Consider the following 15186-nt stretch of genomic DNA (forward strand, 5'->3'; position numbering starts at 1 on the left):
CCCAGACGCTTTAGGCCCGGACGCTGTAGGCCCAGATACTGTAGGCCCGGACAGTGTTGGACCGTATTAGGCCGCTGTATTAGGCCTGGGGGGGCGCTGTAGGCCCGGACAGTATAGACCAGGACACTGTAGGCCCGGACGCTGTAGGCCCGGACAGTGTTGGCCCGGACACTGTAGGCCCGGACACTGTGGGCTCGGACACTGTGGGCTCGGACACTGTGGGCCCGGATGCTGTAGGCACGGACAGTTCCGGCCCGGACAGTGTAGGCCCAGACGATGTAGGCCCGGGGGACACTGTAGGCCCGGACAGTGTTGGACCGTATTAGGCCGCTGTATTAGGCCTGGGGGGTGCTGTAGGCCCGGACAGTGTAGGCCCGGACAGTGTAGGCCCGGACACTGTAGGCCCGAACACTGTAGGCCCGGACGCTGTAGGCTCGGACAATGGGCCCGGATGCTGTAGGCACGGACAGTTCCGGCCCGGACAGTGTAGGCCATACGATGTAGGCCCGGACAGTGTGGGCCGGGGGGCGCTAAAGGCCCGGATGCTGTAGGCCAGGACAGTGCAGGCCTGAACAGTTTAGGCCTAGACGCTTTATGCCGGGACATTGTGGCCCCGGTCACTGTGGACCAGGGGGCGCTGTAGGCCCAGACGCTGTTGGCCCGGACACTGTAGGCCTAGACACTGCAGGCCTGGACACTTTAGGCCCGGACAGCATTGGCCTGGACACTGTAGGCCCGGAAGTGTAGGCCCGGAAGCTGTAGGCCCGGACACTGTAGGCCTGGACACTGTAGGCCCGGACAGTGTGGGCCGGGGGGCGCTATAGGGCCGGGGGGCGCTATAGGCCCGGATGCTGTAGGCCCGGATGCTGTAGGCCCGGACGGTGTAAGCCCGGATACTTTAGGCCCGGATGCTGTTGGCCCATACGCTTTAGGCCCGGACGCTGCAGGCCCGGATACTGTAGGCCCGGACAGTGTGGGCCCAGGGGGCGCTGAAGGCCCGGATGCTGTAGGCCTGGATAGTGTAGGCCTGGACAGTGTAGGCCTAGATGCTGTTGGCCCGGACGCTCTAGGCCTGGACACTGTTGGCCGGGTGGTGCTGTAGGCCCAGTTCCGGCCGGGACAGTGTAGGCCCAGACAATGTAGGTCCGGACACTGTAGGCCCGGACACTGTGGCCCAGGGGGGCGCTGTAGGCCGGGATGCTGTAGGCCGGGACGCTGTACGCCTGGACAGTATAGGCCCGGACAGTATAGGCCCGGACAGTATAGGCCCGGACAGTATAGGCCCGGACAGTATAGGCCCGGACAGTATAGGCCCGGACAGTATAGGCCCGGACAGTATAGGCCCAGATGCCCAGTATAGGCCCGGACACTGTAGGCCCGGACAGTGTAGGCCCAGACAGTGTAGGCCCAGACAGTGTAGGCACGGGGGGGGGGCTGTAGGCCCAGACGCTGTTGGCCCGGACAATGTAGGCTCAGACAGTATAGGCCCGGACAGTGTAGGCCCGGACGCTGTAGGCCCGGACACTGTTGGCCTGGTTGCTGTAGGCCCAGACGCTGTAGGCCCAGACGCTGTAGGCCCGGACACTGTAGGCCAGGAAACTGTGGGCCAGGGGGCACTATAGGCCCGGACGCTGTAGGCCCGGACACTCTAGGCGCGGACGCTGTAGGCCCGGACGCTGTAGGCCCAGACTGTGGGCCAGGGGGGCGCTGTAGGCCCGGACACTCGAGGCCCAGAACTGTGGGCCAGGGGGGTGCTGTAGGCCCGGACTGTGGGCCCGGACGCTGTAGGCCTGGACGCTGTAGGACCAGACAGTGTAGGCCTGGACAGTTTAGGCCCGGATGCTGTCAGGGAGCGCTGTTCGCCCGGATGCTGTCGGCCCGGACACTGTAGGCCGGGACAGTTTAAGCCCGGACTGTTGACTTGGACAGTGTAGGCCCGGAGGCCCGGACAGTGTAGGCCCGGAGGCCCGGACAGTGTAGGCCCGGAGGCCCGGACAGTGTAGGCCCGGACAGTGTCGGCCCGGACACTGTGGGCCTGGACAGTATAGGCTCGGACAGTGTAAGCCCGGATGCTGTAGGCCCGGACACTGTAGGCCCGGACACTGTCGGCCGGGGGGCACTGTAGGCCCGGACACTCTAGGCCCAGACACTGTGGGTCCGGACGCTGTAGGCCTGGACGCTGTAGGCCTGGACGCTGTAGGCCCGGTCACTGTGGGCCAGGACAGTATAGGCCCGGACAGTTTAGGCCCGGATGCTGTCGGGGAGCGCTGTAGGCCCAGATGCTGTTGGCCCGGATGCTGTGGGCCCGGATGCTGTAGGCCCGGACGCTGTAGGCCGGGACAGTTTAAGCCCAGACTGTAGGCTCGGACAGTGTAGGCCAGGAGGCCCGGAGGCCAGGAGGCCCGGAGGCCAGGAGGCCCGGAGGCCAGGAGGCCCGGAGGCCAGGAGGCCCGGAGGCCCGGAGGCCAGGAGGCCCGGAGGCCAGGAGGCCAGGAGGCCAGGAGGCCCGGAGGCCCGGACACTGTAGGACACTGTAGGCCAGGACACTGTAGGCCCGGACACTGTAGGCCCAGATGATGTAGGACTGGACACTGTAGGCCGGGACGGTTTAAGCCCGGACACTGTAGGCTCGGAAGCTTTAGGCCCGGACGCCGTAGGCCCAGACAGTGTAGGCCCAGACAGTGTAGGCCCGGAGGCTGTAGGCCCAGACTGTGGGCCAGGGGGGCGCTGCAGACCCAGACACACTAGGCCCGGACACACTAGGCCCGGACACTGTAGGCTCGGACGCTGTAGGCCCAGACGCTGTAGGCCCGGACGCTGTAGGCCGTGACTGTGGGTCAGTGGGGCGCTTTAGGCCCGGACACTGTAGGCCCAGACACTGTGGGCCAGGGGGGGCGCTGTAGGCCCAGACACACTAGGCCTGGATAGTGTAGGCCCGGACAGTGTAGGCCCGGATGCTTTAGGCCCGAACGCCGTAGGCCCGGACGCCGTAGGCCCGGACGCCGTAGGCCCGGACGCCGTAGGCCCGGACGCCGTAGGCCCAGACGCCGTGAGCCCGGACGCTGTGGGCCCGGACGCTGTGGGGCAGCGGGGCACAGTAGGCCCAGTAGGCCCAGACACTGTGGGCCCAGACACTGTGGGGCCAGGGGGGTGCTGTAGACCCAGACACACTAGGCCCTGACACTGTTGGCCCGGGCGCTGTAGGCCCGGACACTGTAGGCCCGGACAGTTTAGGCCCGGACACTGTAGGCCCGGATACTGTAGGCCTGGGCAGTGTAGGCCAGGGCAGTGTAGGCCTGTACAGTGTAGGTCCGGACAGTGTAGGCCCGGACGCTGTAGGCCTGGACATTTTAGGCCCGGACACTGTAGGGCCAGACACTGTGGGCCCGGGTGCACTGTATGCCCGGACGCTTTAGGCCTGGACGCTTTAGGCCTGGACGCTGTAGGCCCGGACTGCGGGCCAGAGGGGCGCTGTAGGCCCGGACACTCTAGGCCCAGACACTGTGGGCCAGGGGCCGCTGTAGGCCTGGACGCTGTAGGACCGGACAGTGTAGGCCCGGACAGTTTAGGCCTGGACGCTGTCGGGGAGCGCTGTTGGCCCGGATGCTGTAGGCCCGGACGCTGTAGGCCGGGACAGTTTACGCCCGGACTGTAGGCTCAGACAGTGTAGGCCCGGAGGCCCGGACACTGTAGGAACTGGACACTGTAGACCCGGACAGTGTAGGCCCGGACACTGTGTGCCAGGACAGTATAGGCTCGGACAGTGTAGGCCGGGATGCTGTAGGCCCGGATGCTGTGGGCCAGGGGGCACTGTAGGCCCGGATGCTCTAGGCCCGGACGCTGTAAGCTCGGATGCTGTAGGCCCAGACTGTGGGCCAGGGGGGCGCTGTAGGCCGGACACTCTGGGCCCAGACACTGTGGGCCAGGACTGTGGGCCCGGACGCTGTAGGCCTCGACTCTGTAGGACCGGACAGTGTAGGCCCGGACAGTGTAGGCCCGGACAGTATAGGCCTGGACGCTGTCGGGGAGCGCTGTTGGCCCGGATGCTGTAGGCCCGGATGCTGTAGGCCCGGACGCTGTAGGCCGGGACAGTTTAAGCCCGGACTGTAGGCTCAGTGTAGGCCCGGAGGCCCGGACACTGTAGACCCAGACTGTGGGCCAAGGGGGCGCTGTAGGCCCGGACACTCTAGGCCCAGACACTGTGGGCCAAGGGGGCGCTGTAGGTCTGGACGCTGTAGGACCGGACATTTTAGGCCCGGACAGTTTAGGCCCAGACGCTGTCGGGGTGCGCTGTAGGCCCGGATGCTGTTGGCCCGGATGCTGTAGTCCCGGACGCTGTAGGCCGGGACAGTTTAAGCCCGGACTGTAGGCTCGGACAGTGTAGGCCCGGAGGCCCGGACACTGTAGGAACCGGACACTGTAGGCCTGGACAGTTTAGGCCCGGACAGTGTAGGTCCGGACAGTGTGGGCCGGGGGGCACTGTAGGCCCGGATGCTGTAGGCCCGGACGCTGTAAGCTCGGACGCCGTAGGCCCAGACTGTGGGCCAGGGGGGCGCTGTTGCACTGGACGCTGTAGGCCCGGACAGTGTAGGCCCGGACACTGTAGGCCTGGAGGGCGCAGTAGGCCCGGACACTGTAGGCCCGGATGCTTTAGGCACGGACGCTGTAGGCACGGACGCTGTAGGCCCGGACAGTGTAGGCCTGGACACTGTAGGCCCGGACAGTGTAGGCTCGGAGGCCCGGACACTGTAGGCCCGGACAGTGTAGGCCCGGACACTGTAGGCCCGGACAGTATGGGCTGGGGGGCACTGTAGGCCCAGATGCTGTAGGCACAGATGCTTTAGGACCGGACGCTGTAGGCCGGGATGGTTTAAGCCCGGACACTGTAGGCTCGGACGCTTTAGGCCCGGACGCCGTAGGCCCAGACAGTGTAGGCCCGGACGCTGTAGGCCCGGATGCTGTAGGCCCGGACGCTGTGGGTCCGGACGCTGTAGGTCCGGACGCTGTAGGCCCAGACTTTGGGCCAGTGGGGCGCTGTCGGCCCAGACACTGTGGGCCAGGGGGGGATGCTGTAGGCCCAAACACTCTGGGCCCGGATGCTGTAGGCCTGGGACACTGTAGGCCCGGACAGTGTAGGCCCATACAGTGTAGGCCCGGACAGTGTAGGCCGGACAGTGTAGGCCCGGAAAGTGTAGGCCCGGACAGTGTAGGCCCGGACGCTGTAGGCCCGGACGCTGTAGGCCCGGACGCTGTAGGCCCGGACGCTGTAGGCCCAGACTGTGGGCCAGCGGGGCGCTGTAGGCTCGGACACTGTAGGCCCAGACACTGTGGGCCAGGGGGGCGCTGTAGACCCAGACACTCTAGGCCCGGACAGTTTAGGCCCGGATAGTTTAGGCCTGGACACTGTAGGCCCGGATACAGTAGGCCCGGGCAGTGTAAGCCCGGGCAGTGTAGGCCTGTACAGTGTAGGCCCGGACAGTGTAGGCCCGGACGCTGTAGGCCTGGACACTGTAGGCCCGGACACTGTAGGCCCAGACACTGTGGGCCGGGGTGCACTGTAGGCCCGGACGCTGTAGGCCCAGATGCTGTAGGCCCAGACTGTGGGCCAGGGGGGCGCTGTAGGCCCAGACACTCTAGGCGCAGACACTGTGGGCCAGGGGGGCGCAATAGGCCCGGACTGTGGGCCCAGGCGCTGTAGGCCTGGATGCTGTAGGACCATACAGTGTAGGCCCGGACAGTTTACGCCCGGACGTTGTCGGGGAGCGCTGTAGGCCCGGATGCTGTTGGCCCGGATGCTGTAGTCCCGGACGCTGTAGGCCGGGACAGTTTAAGCCCGGACTGTAGGCTCAGTGTAGGCCCGGAGGCCCGGACACTGTAAGAACCGGACACTGTAGGCCCGGACAGTGTGGTCCGGGAAGCACTGTAGGCCCGGATGCTGTAGGCCCGGACGCTGTAAGCTCGGACGCTGTAGGCCCAGACTGTGGGCCAGGGGGGCGCTGTTGGCCTGGACGCTCTAGGCCCGGACGTGTAGGCCCGGACAGTGTAGGCCCGGACACTGTAGGCCCAGACACTGTAGGCCCCAGGACAGTTTAGGCCCGGACACTATAGGCCCAGACACTGTGGGCCAGGAGGGCGCTGTAGGCCCGGACACTGTAGGCCCGGACGCTTTAGGCACGGACGCTGTAGGCACGGACAGTGTAGGCCTGGATCGAGAATCTGTCAATCTCCCCTTTAAAAATCTCTCCTTGTCGCTGATAATCCAGACAAACCACTCTCTGTAGCGAATAGTGTTTCGGCAGACTGGTTAGCACGCAACAAAATGGCGGTCACGGTGGCGCAGCGGGTCGAACTGCTGCCTCACGGAGCTAGAGACCCGGGTTCCATCCCGACCGCGGGCGCTGTCTGTACGGAGTTTGTGCGCACGTTTTCTCTCCCCGTGACCTGCGTGGGTTTTCTCCGGGCGCTCCGGTTTCCTCCCACACTCCAAAGACGTGCGTGCGGGTTTGTGGGTCAATTGGCTTCAGTAAATGTAAATATTGTCCCTACTGTGTGTGTGTTTGTGTGTGTCTGCGTGTGTGCGTGTGTGCGTGTGTATGTGTGTATGTGTGTGTGTGCGTGTGTGCGTGTGTGTGCGTGTGTGCGTGTGTGTGCGTGTGTGCGTGTGTATGTGTGTGCGTGTGTGTATGTGTGTGCGTGTGTATGTGTGTGTGTCTGTGTGTGTGTGTGTGTGTGTGTGCGCGTGTGTGTGTGTGTGTGTGTGTGTGTCTGTGTGCGCGTGTGTGTGTGTGTGCGTGTGTGTGTGTGTGTGTGTGTGTGGGATAGTGTTAGTGTGTGGGGATCGCTGGTCGGCACGGACTCGATGGGCCGAAGGGCCTGTTTCCGCGCTGTATCTTTAAACTAAACTAAACTAAATTAACTGTACCTCGTTACACGTGAAATGAAAATAAACTCAAACCTCTTCCTGTAACTAATATCTTCTAATTCCTGCAAATCTTTCCTTGTAACTAATCGGTCCTAATCCACACAAATCCCCACCTTGTGGCTAATTCCCACTAATCCACTCACATCTTAGTTTAGTTTAGTTTAGAGATACAGCGCGCAAACAGGCCCTTTGGCCCACCGAGTCCGTGCCGCCCAGCGATCCCCGCACACTAACACTGTCCCACACACACACACACACACACACACGCACACACACACACACACACGCACGCACGCACACACACACACTGGGGGACAATTTACAATCTTTACACCGAAGCCAATTAACCTACAAACCCGCACGCACGTCTTTGGAGTGAGGGAGGAAACCAGAGCGCCCGGAGAAAACCCACGCAGGTCACGGGGAGAGAACGTGCGCACAAACTCCGTACAGACAGCGCCCGCGGTCGGGATGGAACCCGGATCTCCGGCGCTGCATTCGCTGTAAGGCGGAGACTATACCGCTGTGCCAGCGTGACCGCCCGTAACTAACAGCTTCTAATCCTCTCGCATTTCTGCACTTTTACTAATGCCCTCTAATCCAGGCTCACCTCTCCTTGAATGAATGGTTTTTTAATTGACTTACGTGAAAAGTCTCACACATATTCTATGTCTTTAAGTAAACTAGGAATGCAAACTGCTGCCAGACCAAAGTTACAAGCTTTTCCATCTTAATGCAAACCATTTTTAACACATTCCATTGTTCTACCACAGAAACGTAGACAACAGGTGCAGGAGGAGGCCATTCGGCCCTTCGAGCCTGTACGCACCGCCATTCATTGTGATCACGGCTGACCGTCCACAATCAGTAACCCGTGCCTGCCTTCTCCCCATACCCCTTGATTCCACTAGCCCCTAGAGCTCTATCTAACTCTCTCTTAAATCCATCCAGTGAATCGGCCTCCACTGCTCTCTGTGGCAGAGAATCCCACACATTCACAACTGGAAAAGTTCCTTCTCACCTCAGTTTTAAACGGCCTCCCCTTTATTCTTAGACTGTGTGTGTGTGGCCCCTGGTTCTGGACTCCCCCAACATTGGGAACATGTTTCCTGCATCGAGCTTGTCCAGTCCTTTTATAATTTTATACGTCTCTATAAGATCCCCCTCTAAACTACAGTGAATACAAGCCCCAGTCTTTCCAATCTTTCCTCGTACGACAGTCCCGCCATCCTGGGGATTAACCTGGTGAACCTACGCTGCACTGCCTCAATAGCAAGGACGTCCTTCCACAAATTTGGAGAACAAAACTGCGCACAGTACTCCAGGTGCGGTCTCACCAGGGCCCTGTACAACTGCACACAGTACTCCAGGTGCGGTCTCACCAGGGCCCTGTACAACTGCAGAAGGACCTCTTTGCTACTATACTCAAATCCTCTCGCAATGAAGGCCAACATGCCATTGGCTTTCTTCACTGCCTGCTGTACCTGCATGCATCCTTTCAGTGACTGATGCACTAGGACACCCAGGTCTCGTTTCAATTCCCCCTTACCTAATCTGACACAATTGAGATAATAATCTGCCTCCTTGTTTTTGCCGCCAAAGTGGATAACCTCACATTTATCTACATTATACTGCATCTGCCCACTCACTCAACCTGTCCAGGTCACCCTGCAACCTCCGAACATCCTCTTTGCAGTTCACAATGCCACCCAGCTTTGTGTCATCTTCAAACTTGCTCGTGTTACTTTTAAACCTCAACATTTAAAAAAAGGGTCTCGACCCGAAACGTCACCCGTTCCTTCTCTCCAGAGATGCTGCCTGACCCGCTGAGTTACCCCAGCACTTTGTACCTGTCCACGTTCTCCACAGAGATGCTGCCTGACCCGCTGAGTTACTCCAGCACTTTGTACCTGTCCACGTTCTCCACAGAGATGCTGCCCGACCCGCTGAGTTACTCCAGCACTTTGTACCTGTCCACGTTCTCCACAGAGATGCTGCCTGACCCGCTGAGTTACTCCAGCACTTTGTACCTGTCCACGTTCTCCACACAGATGCTGCCCGACCCGCTGAGTTACTCCAGCACTTTGTACCTGTCCACGTTCCCCACACAGATGCTGCCCGACCCGCTGAGTTACTCCAGCACTTTGTACCTGTCCACGTTCTCCACACAGATGCTGCCCGACCCGCTGAGTTACTCCAGCACTTTGTACCTGTCCACGTTCTCCACAGAGATGCTGCCCGACCCGCTGAGTTACTCCAGCACTTTGTACCTGTCCACGTTCCCCACACAGATGCTGCCCGACCCGCTGAGTTACTCCAGCACTTTGTACCTGTCCACGTTCCCCACACAGATGCTGCCCGACCCGCTGAGTTACTCCAGCACTTTGTACCTGTCTACGTTCTCCACAGAGATGCTGCCCGACCCGCTGAGTTACCCCAGCACTTTGTACCTGTCCACGTTCCCCACAGAGATGCTGCCTGACCCGCTGAGTTACTCCAGCACTTTGTACCTGTCCACGTTCTCCACAGAGATGCTGCCCGACCCGCTGAGTTACTCCAGCACTTTGTACCTGTCCACGTTCTCCACACAGATGCTGCCCGACCCGCTGAGTTATCTTTGATTTGCCTTACAGATGCACCGATAAATGTAAGTGTGGTTTTGGAGGCGGCTGAGGTGGAGGAGGGGAAAGAGTTGACTCTACATTGCAAGGATAAGGCCAACCCGCCCTCTCACAGGTACCATTGGAGGAAGGACTGCTCTGGGATCCTGCACGATCTGGAAGGTAACGACTCCAAGCTGGTGACCAGTTTTGACATTGCCGACCAGACCTGCCATTATTACTGCTCAGCGACCAACAAGATCGGCAAACGGACGTCCGGCGCCAAAACCGTGCGGGTTCTGTGTGAGTATCCCTCGGTGTTTGCCACTCAAGCCTCAGGCCTAACCTCTAGTGTCCCTTATTAGCCGGGACATCCCGTATTGTGGGCTGAATTGGTTTGTCCCGTACGGGACTGCCCTTGTCCCGTATTAGGCCCGGGGTGCGCTGTAGGCCTGGGGGACGTTGTAGGCCCGGGGGACGTTGTAGGCCCGGGGGGCGGTGTAGGCCCGGGCACTGCAGGCCCGGTCACTGTAAAGCCGAGGGAACAGTGTAGCCCAGGACGCTGTAGGCCCAGACGCTGTAGGCCCAGACGCTGCAGGCCCGGACACTGTAAGGCCGGCGGAACAGTGTAGGCCAGGACGCTGTAGACCCGGACGCTGTAGGCCCGGACAGTGCAGGCCCGGACACTGTAGGCCCGGTCACTGTAGGCCCGGTCACTCTTGGCTCGCCCTTGTCCCATATTAGGCCCGGGGAGTGGTGTAGGCCCGGAGGCTGTAGGCCCGTAGGCTGTAGGCCCAGACGCTGTAGGCCCAGACAGTGTAGGCCGGGACAGTGTAGGCCGGGACAGTGTAGACCCAGACACTGTAGGCCCGGACACTGTGGGCCCGGACACTGTAGGCCCGAACACTGTAGGCCCGGACGCAGTAGGCCCGGACGCTGTAGGCCCTGACATTGTAGGCCCGGACAGTGTAAGCACGGGATAGTGTAGGCCCGGACAGTGTAAGCACGGGATAGTGTAGGCCCGGACACTGTAGGCACCGGCACTGTAGATCCACAGACTGTAGGCCTGGACACTGTAGGCCCGGACAGTGTACACCCGGACGCTGTAGATCCGCATGCTGTAGGCCCGGACAGTGTACACCCGGACGCTGTAGGCCCGGATGCTTTAAGCTCGGACAGTGTAGGCCCGTATGCTGTAGGCCCAGACGCAGTAGGCCCGGACGCTGTAGGCCCGGACACTGTAGGCCCGGACACTGTACGTCCGAACACTGTAGGCCGGGACGCAGTAGGCCCGGACGCTGTAGGCCGGGACACTATTGGCCCGGACACTGTAGGCCCGGACACTGTAGGCCGGGACACTATTGGCCCGGACACTGTAGGACCGGACACTGTAGGCCCGGACACTGTAGGCCCGCACACTGTAGGCCCGCACACTGTAGGCCCGCACACTGTAGGCCCGCACACTGTAGGCCCGGGGGCCCGGGTGCCGCCTAACGGAGGCTGCGTAGCAACTCGCCTCCCGGCCCGGGCAGCCGCCATTGGCTGGGTGAGGTCACGTGGGGCGCAGGGCGGTGACGTCACCTTGTCCCGTATTTGGGAGCGAGGAAGAAGGTGACCCCTACTCACCCCTGACCCGTGACCCCCCTGGTTCCTTGACCCTTGATCTCTGACCCTCCCCAGTTGACAAGGTCGCAACTCAGAAGGCCACAAGTGATAGGAGCAGAATTAGGCCATTCGGCCCATCCAGTCCGCTCCGCCATTCAATCGCGGCTGGTCTATCTCTCCCTCCCAACCCCATTCTCCTGCCTTCTCCCCATAACCCCTGACACCCGCACTGATCGAGAATCTGTCCGTCTCTGTGCCTTACAAACATCCACTGACTTGCGGCCTCCACCGCCCTCTGTGGCAGAGAATCCCACAGATTCACCGCCCTCTGGCTAAAGAAACTCCTCCTCATCTCCTTCCTAAAGGAACGTCCTTTAATTCTGAGGCCGTGCCCTCTGGTCCCAGACTCTCCCACTAGTGGAAACATCCTCTCCACATCCACTGTGTCCGGGCCGCTCGCTGTTCGGTGAAAGTTTCAATGGGGCCCTCCCCCCCCGCTCGATCTTCTAAACTCCAGAGATGCTGCCTGACCCGCTGAGTTACTCCAGCACTTTGTACCTGTCCACGTTCTCACCCCCTACCCCACCCGTAGCCCAACCTCTCACCTGTATCTAGGGGTTGCCAACTTCCTCATTCCCAAATACGGGACAAGGTGACGTCACCGCCCCGCGCCCCACGTGACCTCAGCCAGCCAGCGGCCACGTGCTCCTGCTCCACCAATGGCGGCCGCCTGGGCCGGGAGGAGGGTTGCTACGCAACCTCCGTTAGGCGGCGCCCTGGCCTCCAGGCCTACGCTGTCCAGACCTACAGTGTCCGGGCCTACAGTGTCCGGGCCTACAGCGTCTGGGCCTACAACGTCCGGGCCTACAGCGTCCGGGCCTACAGTGTACGGTCCTACAGTGCCCGGGCCTACATCGACCGGGCCTATAGTGTCTGGGCCTACAGTGTCTGGGCCTACAGCGTCTGGGCCTACAGCGTCCGGGCCTACAGTGTCCGGGCCTACAGTGTCCGGGCCTACAGTGTCCGGTCCTACAGTGCCCGGGCCTACAATGTCCGGTCCTACAGCGTCTGGGCCTACAGTGTACGGGCCTACAGTGCCCGGGCCTACAGCGTCTGGGCCTACAGCGCCCCCCGGGCCTAATTCAGCCCAAAATAAAGAATGTCCCGGCTAATATGGGACAGTGGGCGACCCCCACTGCCAAACCCTGACCCCCGATCCCTAACCCTTGACCCCCGACACCCACCGTCAACTCCGAACTCCGACATTATCGCCTAACTCTGACATGTAATCCCAACGCTAACCCTTGAACCCCTAACCCTGGCCCCACACCTCCAGGGATGTCCACTATTGACAATGTTTATTTGCTTTCAGGGAGCACACAAAGGAAAATAATCGCAAGTGTTACTCCTACCCTCATCTTCCTCATCCTGATCATTCCTGTGGTCTTTTACATCAGACAGTAAGTACAAAACCCCGAGCTCAACATTGCCCACTTCCCTGTCTCTGTCTCCGTCTCTGTCTCCATCTCCGCCCTTGTCCCTTATTAGGCCCAGGGGGCACTGTAGGCCCGGACGCTGTAGATCCGGACAGTGTAGGCCCGGGGACCGCTGAAGGCCCAGACACTGTAGGCCCGGGGGCGCTGTAGGCCCGGACAGTGTAGGCCCGGACAATGTAGGCCCGGAGAATGTAGGCCCAGACGCTGTTGACTCGGACACTGTAGGCCCAGACGCTGTAGGCCCGGACACTGTAGGCCTGGACGCTGTAGGCCCGGACACTCTAGTCCCAGACGCTGTAGGCCCAGACAGTGTAGGCCCGGACACTGTAGGCCCGGACACTGTAGATCCGGGAACCGCTGAAGGCCCAGACACTGTAGGCCCGGGGGCGCTGTAGGCCCGGACACTCTAGGCCCGGACGCTGTAGGCCCAGACAGTGTAGTCCCGAACGCTGTAGGCCCGGACACTGTAGGCCCGGACGCTGTAGGCCCGGACAGTGTAGGCCCGGGGGTCACTGTAGGCCCGGACACTGTAGGCCCGGATGCCCGGACACTGTAGGCCCAGAGATTGTAGGACCGGACGTTGTAGGCCCGGACACTGTAGGCCCGGATGCAGTAGGCCCGGACAGTGTAGTACCGGACGCTGTAGGCCCGGAGGCTGTAGGCCCGGATGCTGTAGGCCTGGACAGTGCAGGCCCGGAAGCTGTAGGCCCAGACGCTGTAGCTCTGGACAGTGTAGGCCCGGACACTCTAGGACCGGACGCTGTAGGCCCGGACACTGTAGGCCCGGTGGCCGCTGTAGGCCCGGACACTGTAAGCCCAGACACTGTAAACCCGGAGAATGTAGGCCCAGACGCTGTTGACTCGGACACTGTAGGCCCAGACGCTGTAGGCCCAGACAGTGTAGGCCCGGACACTGTAGGCCCGGACACTGTAGATCCGGGAACCGCTGAAGGCCCAGACACTGTAGGCCCGGGGGCGCTGTAGGCCCGGACACTCTAGGCCCGGACGCTGTAGGCCCAGACAGTGTAGTCCCGAACGCTGTAGGCCCGGACACTGTAGGCCCGGACGCTGTAGGCCCGGACAGTGTAGGCCCGGACAGTGTAGGCCCGGGGGTCACTGTAGGCCCGGACACTGTAGGCCCGGATGCCCGGACACTGTAGGCCCAGATGCTGTAGGCCCAGAGATTGTAGGACCGGACGTTGTAGGCCCGGACACTGTAGGCCCGGATGCAGTAGGCCCGGACAGTGTAGTACCGGACGCTGTAGGCCCGGAGGCTGTAGGCCCGGATGCTGTAGGCCTGGACAGTGCAGGCCCGGAAGCTGTAGGCCCAGACGCTGTAGCCCTGGACAGTGTAGGCCCGGACACTCTAGGACCGGACGCTGTAGGCCCGGACACTGTAGGCCCGGTGGCCGCTGTAGGCCCGGACACTGTAAGCCCAGACACTGTAAACCCGGACACTGTAGGCCCGGCGCTGTAGGCCCGGATGCAGTAGGCCCGGACACTGTATACCCGGACGCTGTAGGCCCAGACACTGTAGGCCCGGACAGTGTAGGACCGGACAGTGTAGGTCCGGGGGTCACTGTAGGCCCGGACACTGTAGGCCCGGATGCCTGGACACTGTAGGCCCAGATGCTGTAGGCCCAGAGACTGTAGGCCCGGACGCTGTAGGACGGACGCTGTAGGCCTGGACAGTGCAGGCCCGGACGATGTAGGCACGGACGCTGTAGGCCTGGACAGTGTAGGGCCCGGACACTCTAGGACCAGACGCTGTAGGCCCGTACACTGTAGGCCCGGAAACTGTAGGCCCGGACGCTGTAGGCCCAGACGCTGTAGGCCCGGACGCCGTAGGCCTGGACGCTGTAAGCCCGGATGCAGTAGGCCCGGACAGTGTAGGCCAGGACACTGTAGGCCCGGACACTGTAGGCCCGGACAGTGTAGGCCCGGACAGTGTAGGCCCGGACAGTGCAGGCCCCGGACAGTGTAGGTTAACGGAGTGTGTTCGGGGAGCGGGGTCGAGTGTGTTCGCCTAACGGTGGTTGCGTAGCCGGCAGTCCGTTCCCCCGGCCCGGGCGGCCGCCATTGGTGGAGCGGGAGCACGTGGCCGCTGGCTGGGTGAGGTCACGTGGGGCGCGGGGCGGTGACGTCACCTTGTGTCAATCTCTACCCTCGACAGAGATGCGATTTTTCTCTGTGTCGTATCTCCATCCCTCTCCCCTCCCTTCCCCTCCCCCTCAACTCCCCTCCCCCCTTCCTCCCCCTCCCTCACTCCCCACCCCCCTCCTCCTCCTCCCCCCTCCCCACCCCCTCCCCACCCCCCTTCTCCTCCTCCCCATCCCACCCTCCCTCCCCTCCCCCCTCCCTCCCCCCCTCCATCACTCCCCTTCCCTCCACTCCCCTCCCTCTCTCCCTCCCTCACTCCCCTCCCCCTACTTCACTCCCCTCCCCCTCCCCCTCCCTGCCTCCCCTCTCCCCTCCTCCTCCTCCCCCTCCCCTCCCTCTCCCCTCCCATCCCCGCTCCTCCTTCCTTTCCCCCTCCCCCATCCCACCCTCCCCCCTCTCTCCC

At 62.0% G+C, this 15186-nt stretch overlaps 1 protein-coding gene across 1 annotated transcript in view; it reads left to right on the plus strand.

Annotated features, from left to right (window-relative positions):
- LOC144612191 (B-cell receptor CD22-like) overlaps nucleotides 1-12591 on the plus strand; it is an 88076-nt gene extending 75485 nt beyond the window's left edge. The window contains exons 12-13 of the mRNA XM_078431749.1: nucleotides 9556-9825; nucleotides 12500-12591. Of these exons, the coding sequence (XP_078287875.1) occupies nucleotides 9556-9825; nucleotides 12500-12591 (362 nt within the window). The remainder of the gene's footprint in view (nucleotides 1-9555; nucleotides 9826-12499) is intronic.
- Nucleotides 12592-15186: the final 2595 nt, after the last annotated feature.

Source organism: Rhinoraja longicauda, chromosome 43 (assembly GCF_053455715.1).
Source record: "Rhinoraja longicauda isolate Sanriku21f chromosome 43, sRhiLon1.1, whole genome shotgun sequence".
Classification (NCBI taxonomy): Eukaryota; Metazoa; Chordata; class Chondrichthyes; order Rajiformes; family Arhynchobatidae; genus Rhinoraja; species Rhinoraja longicauda.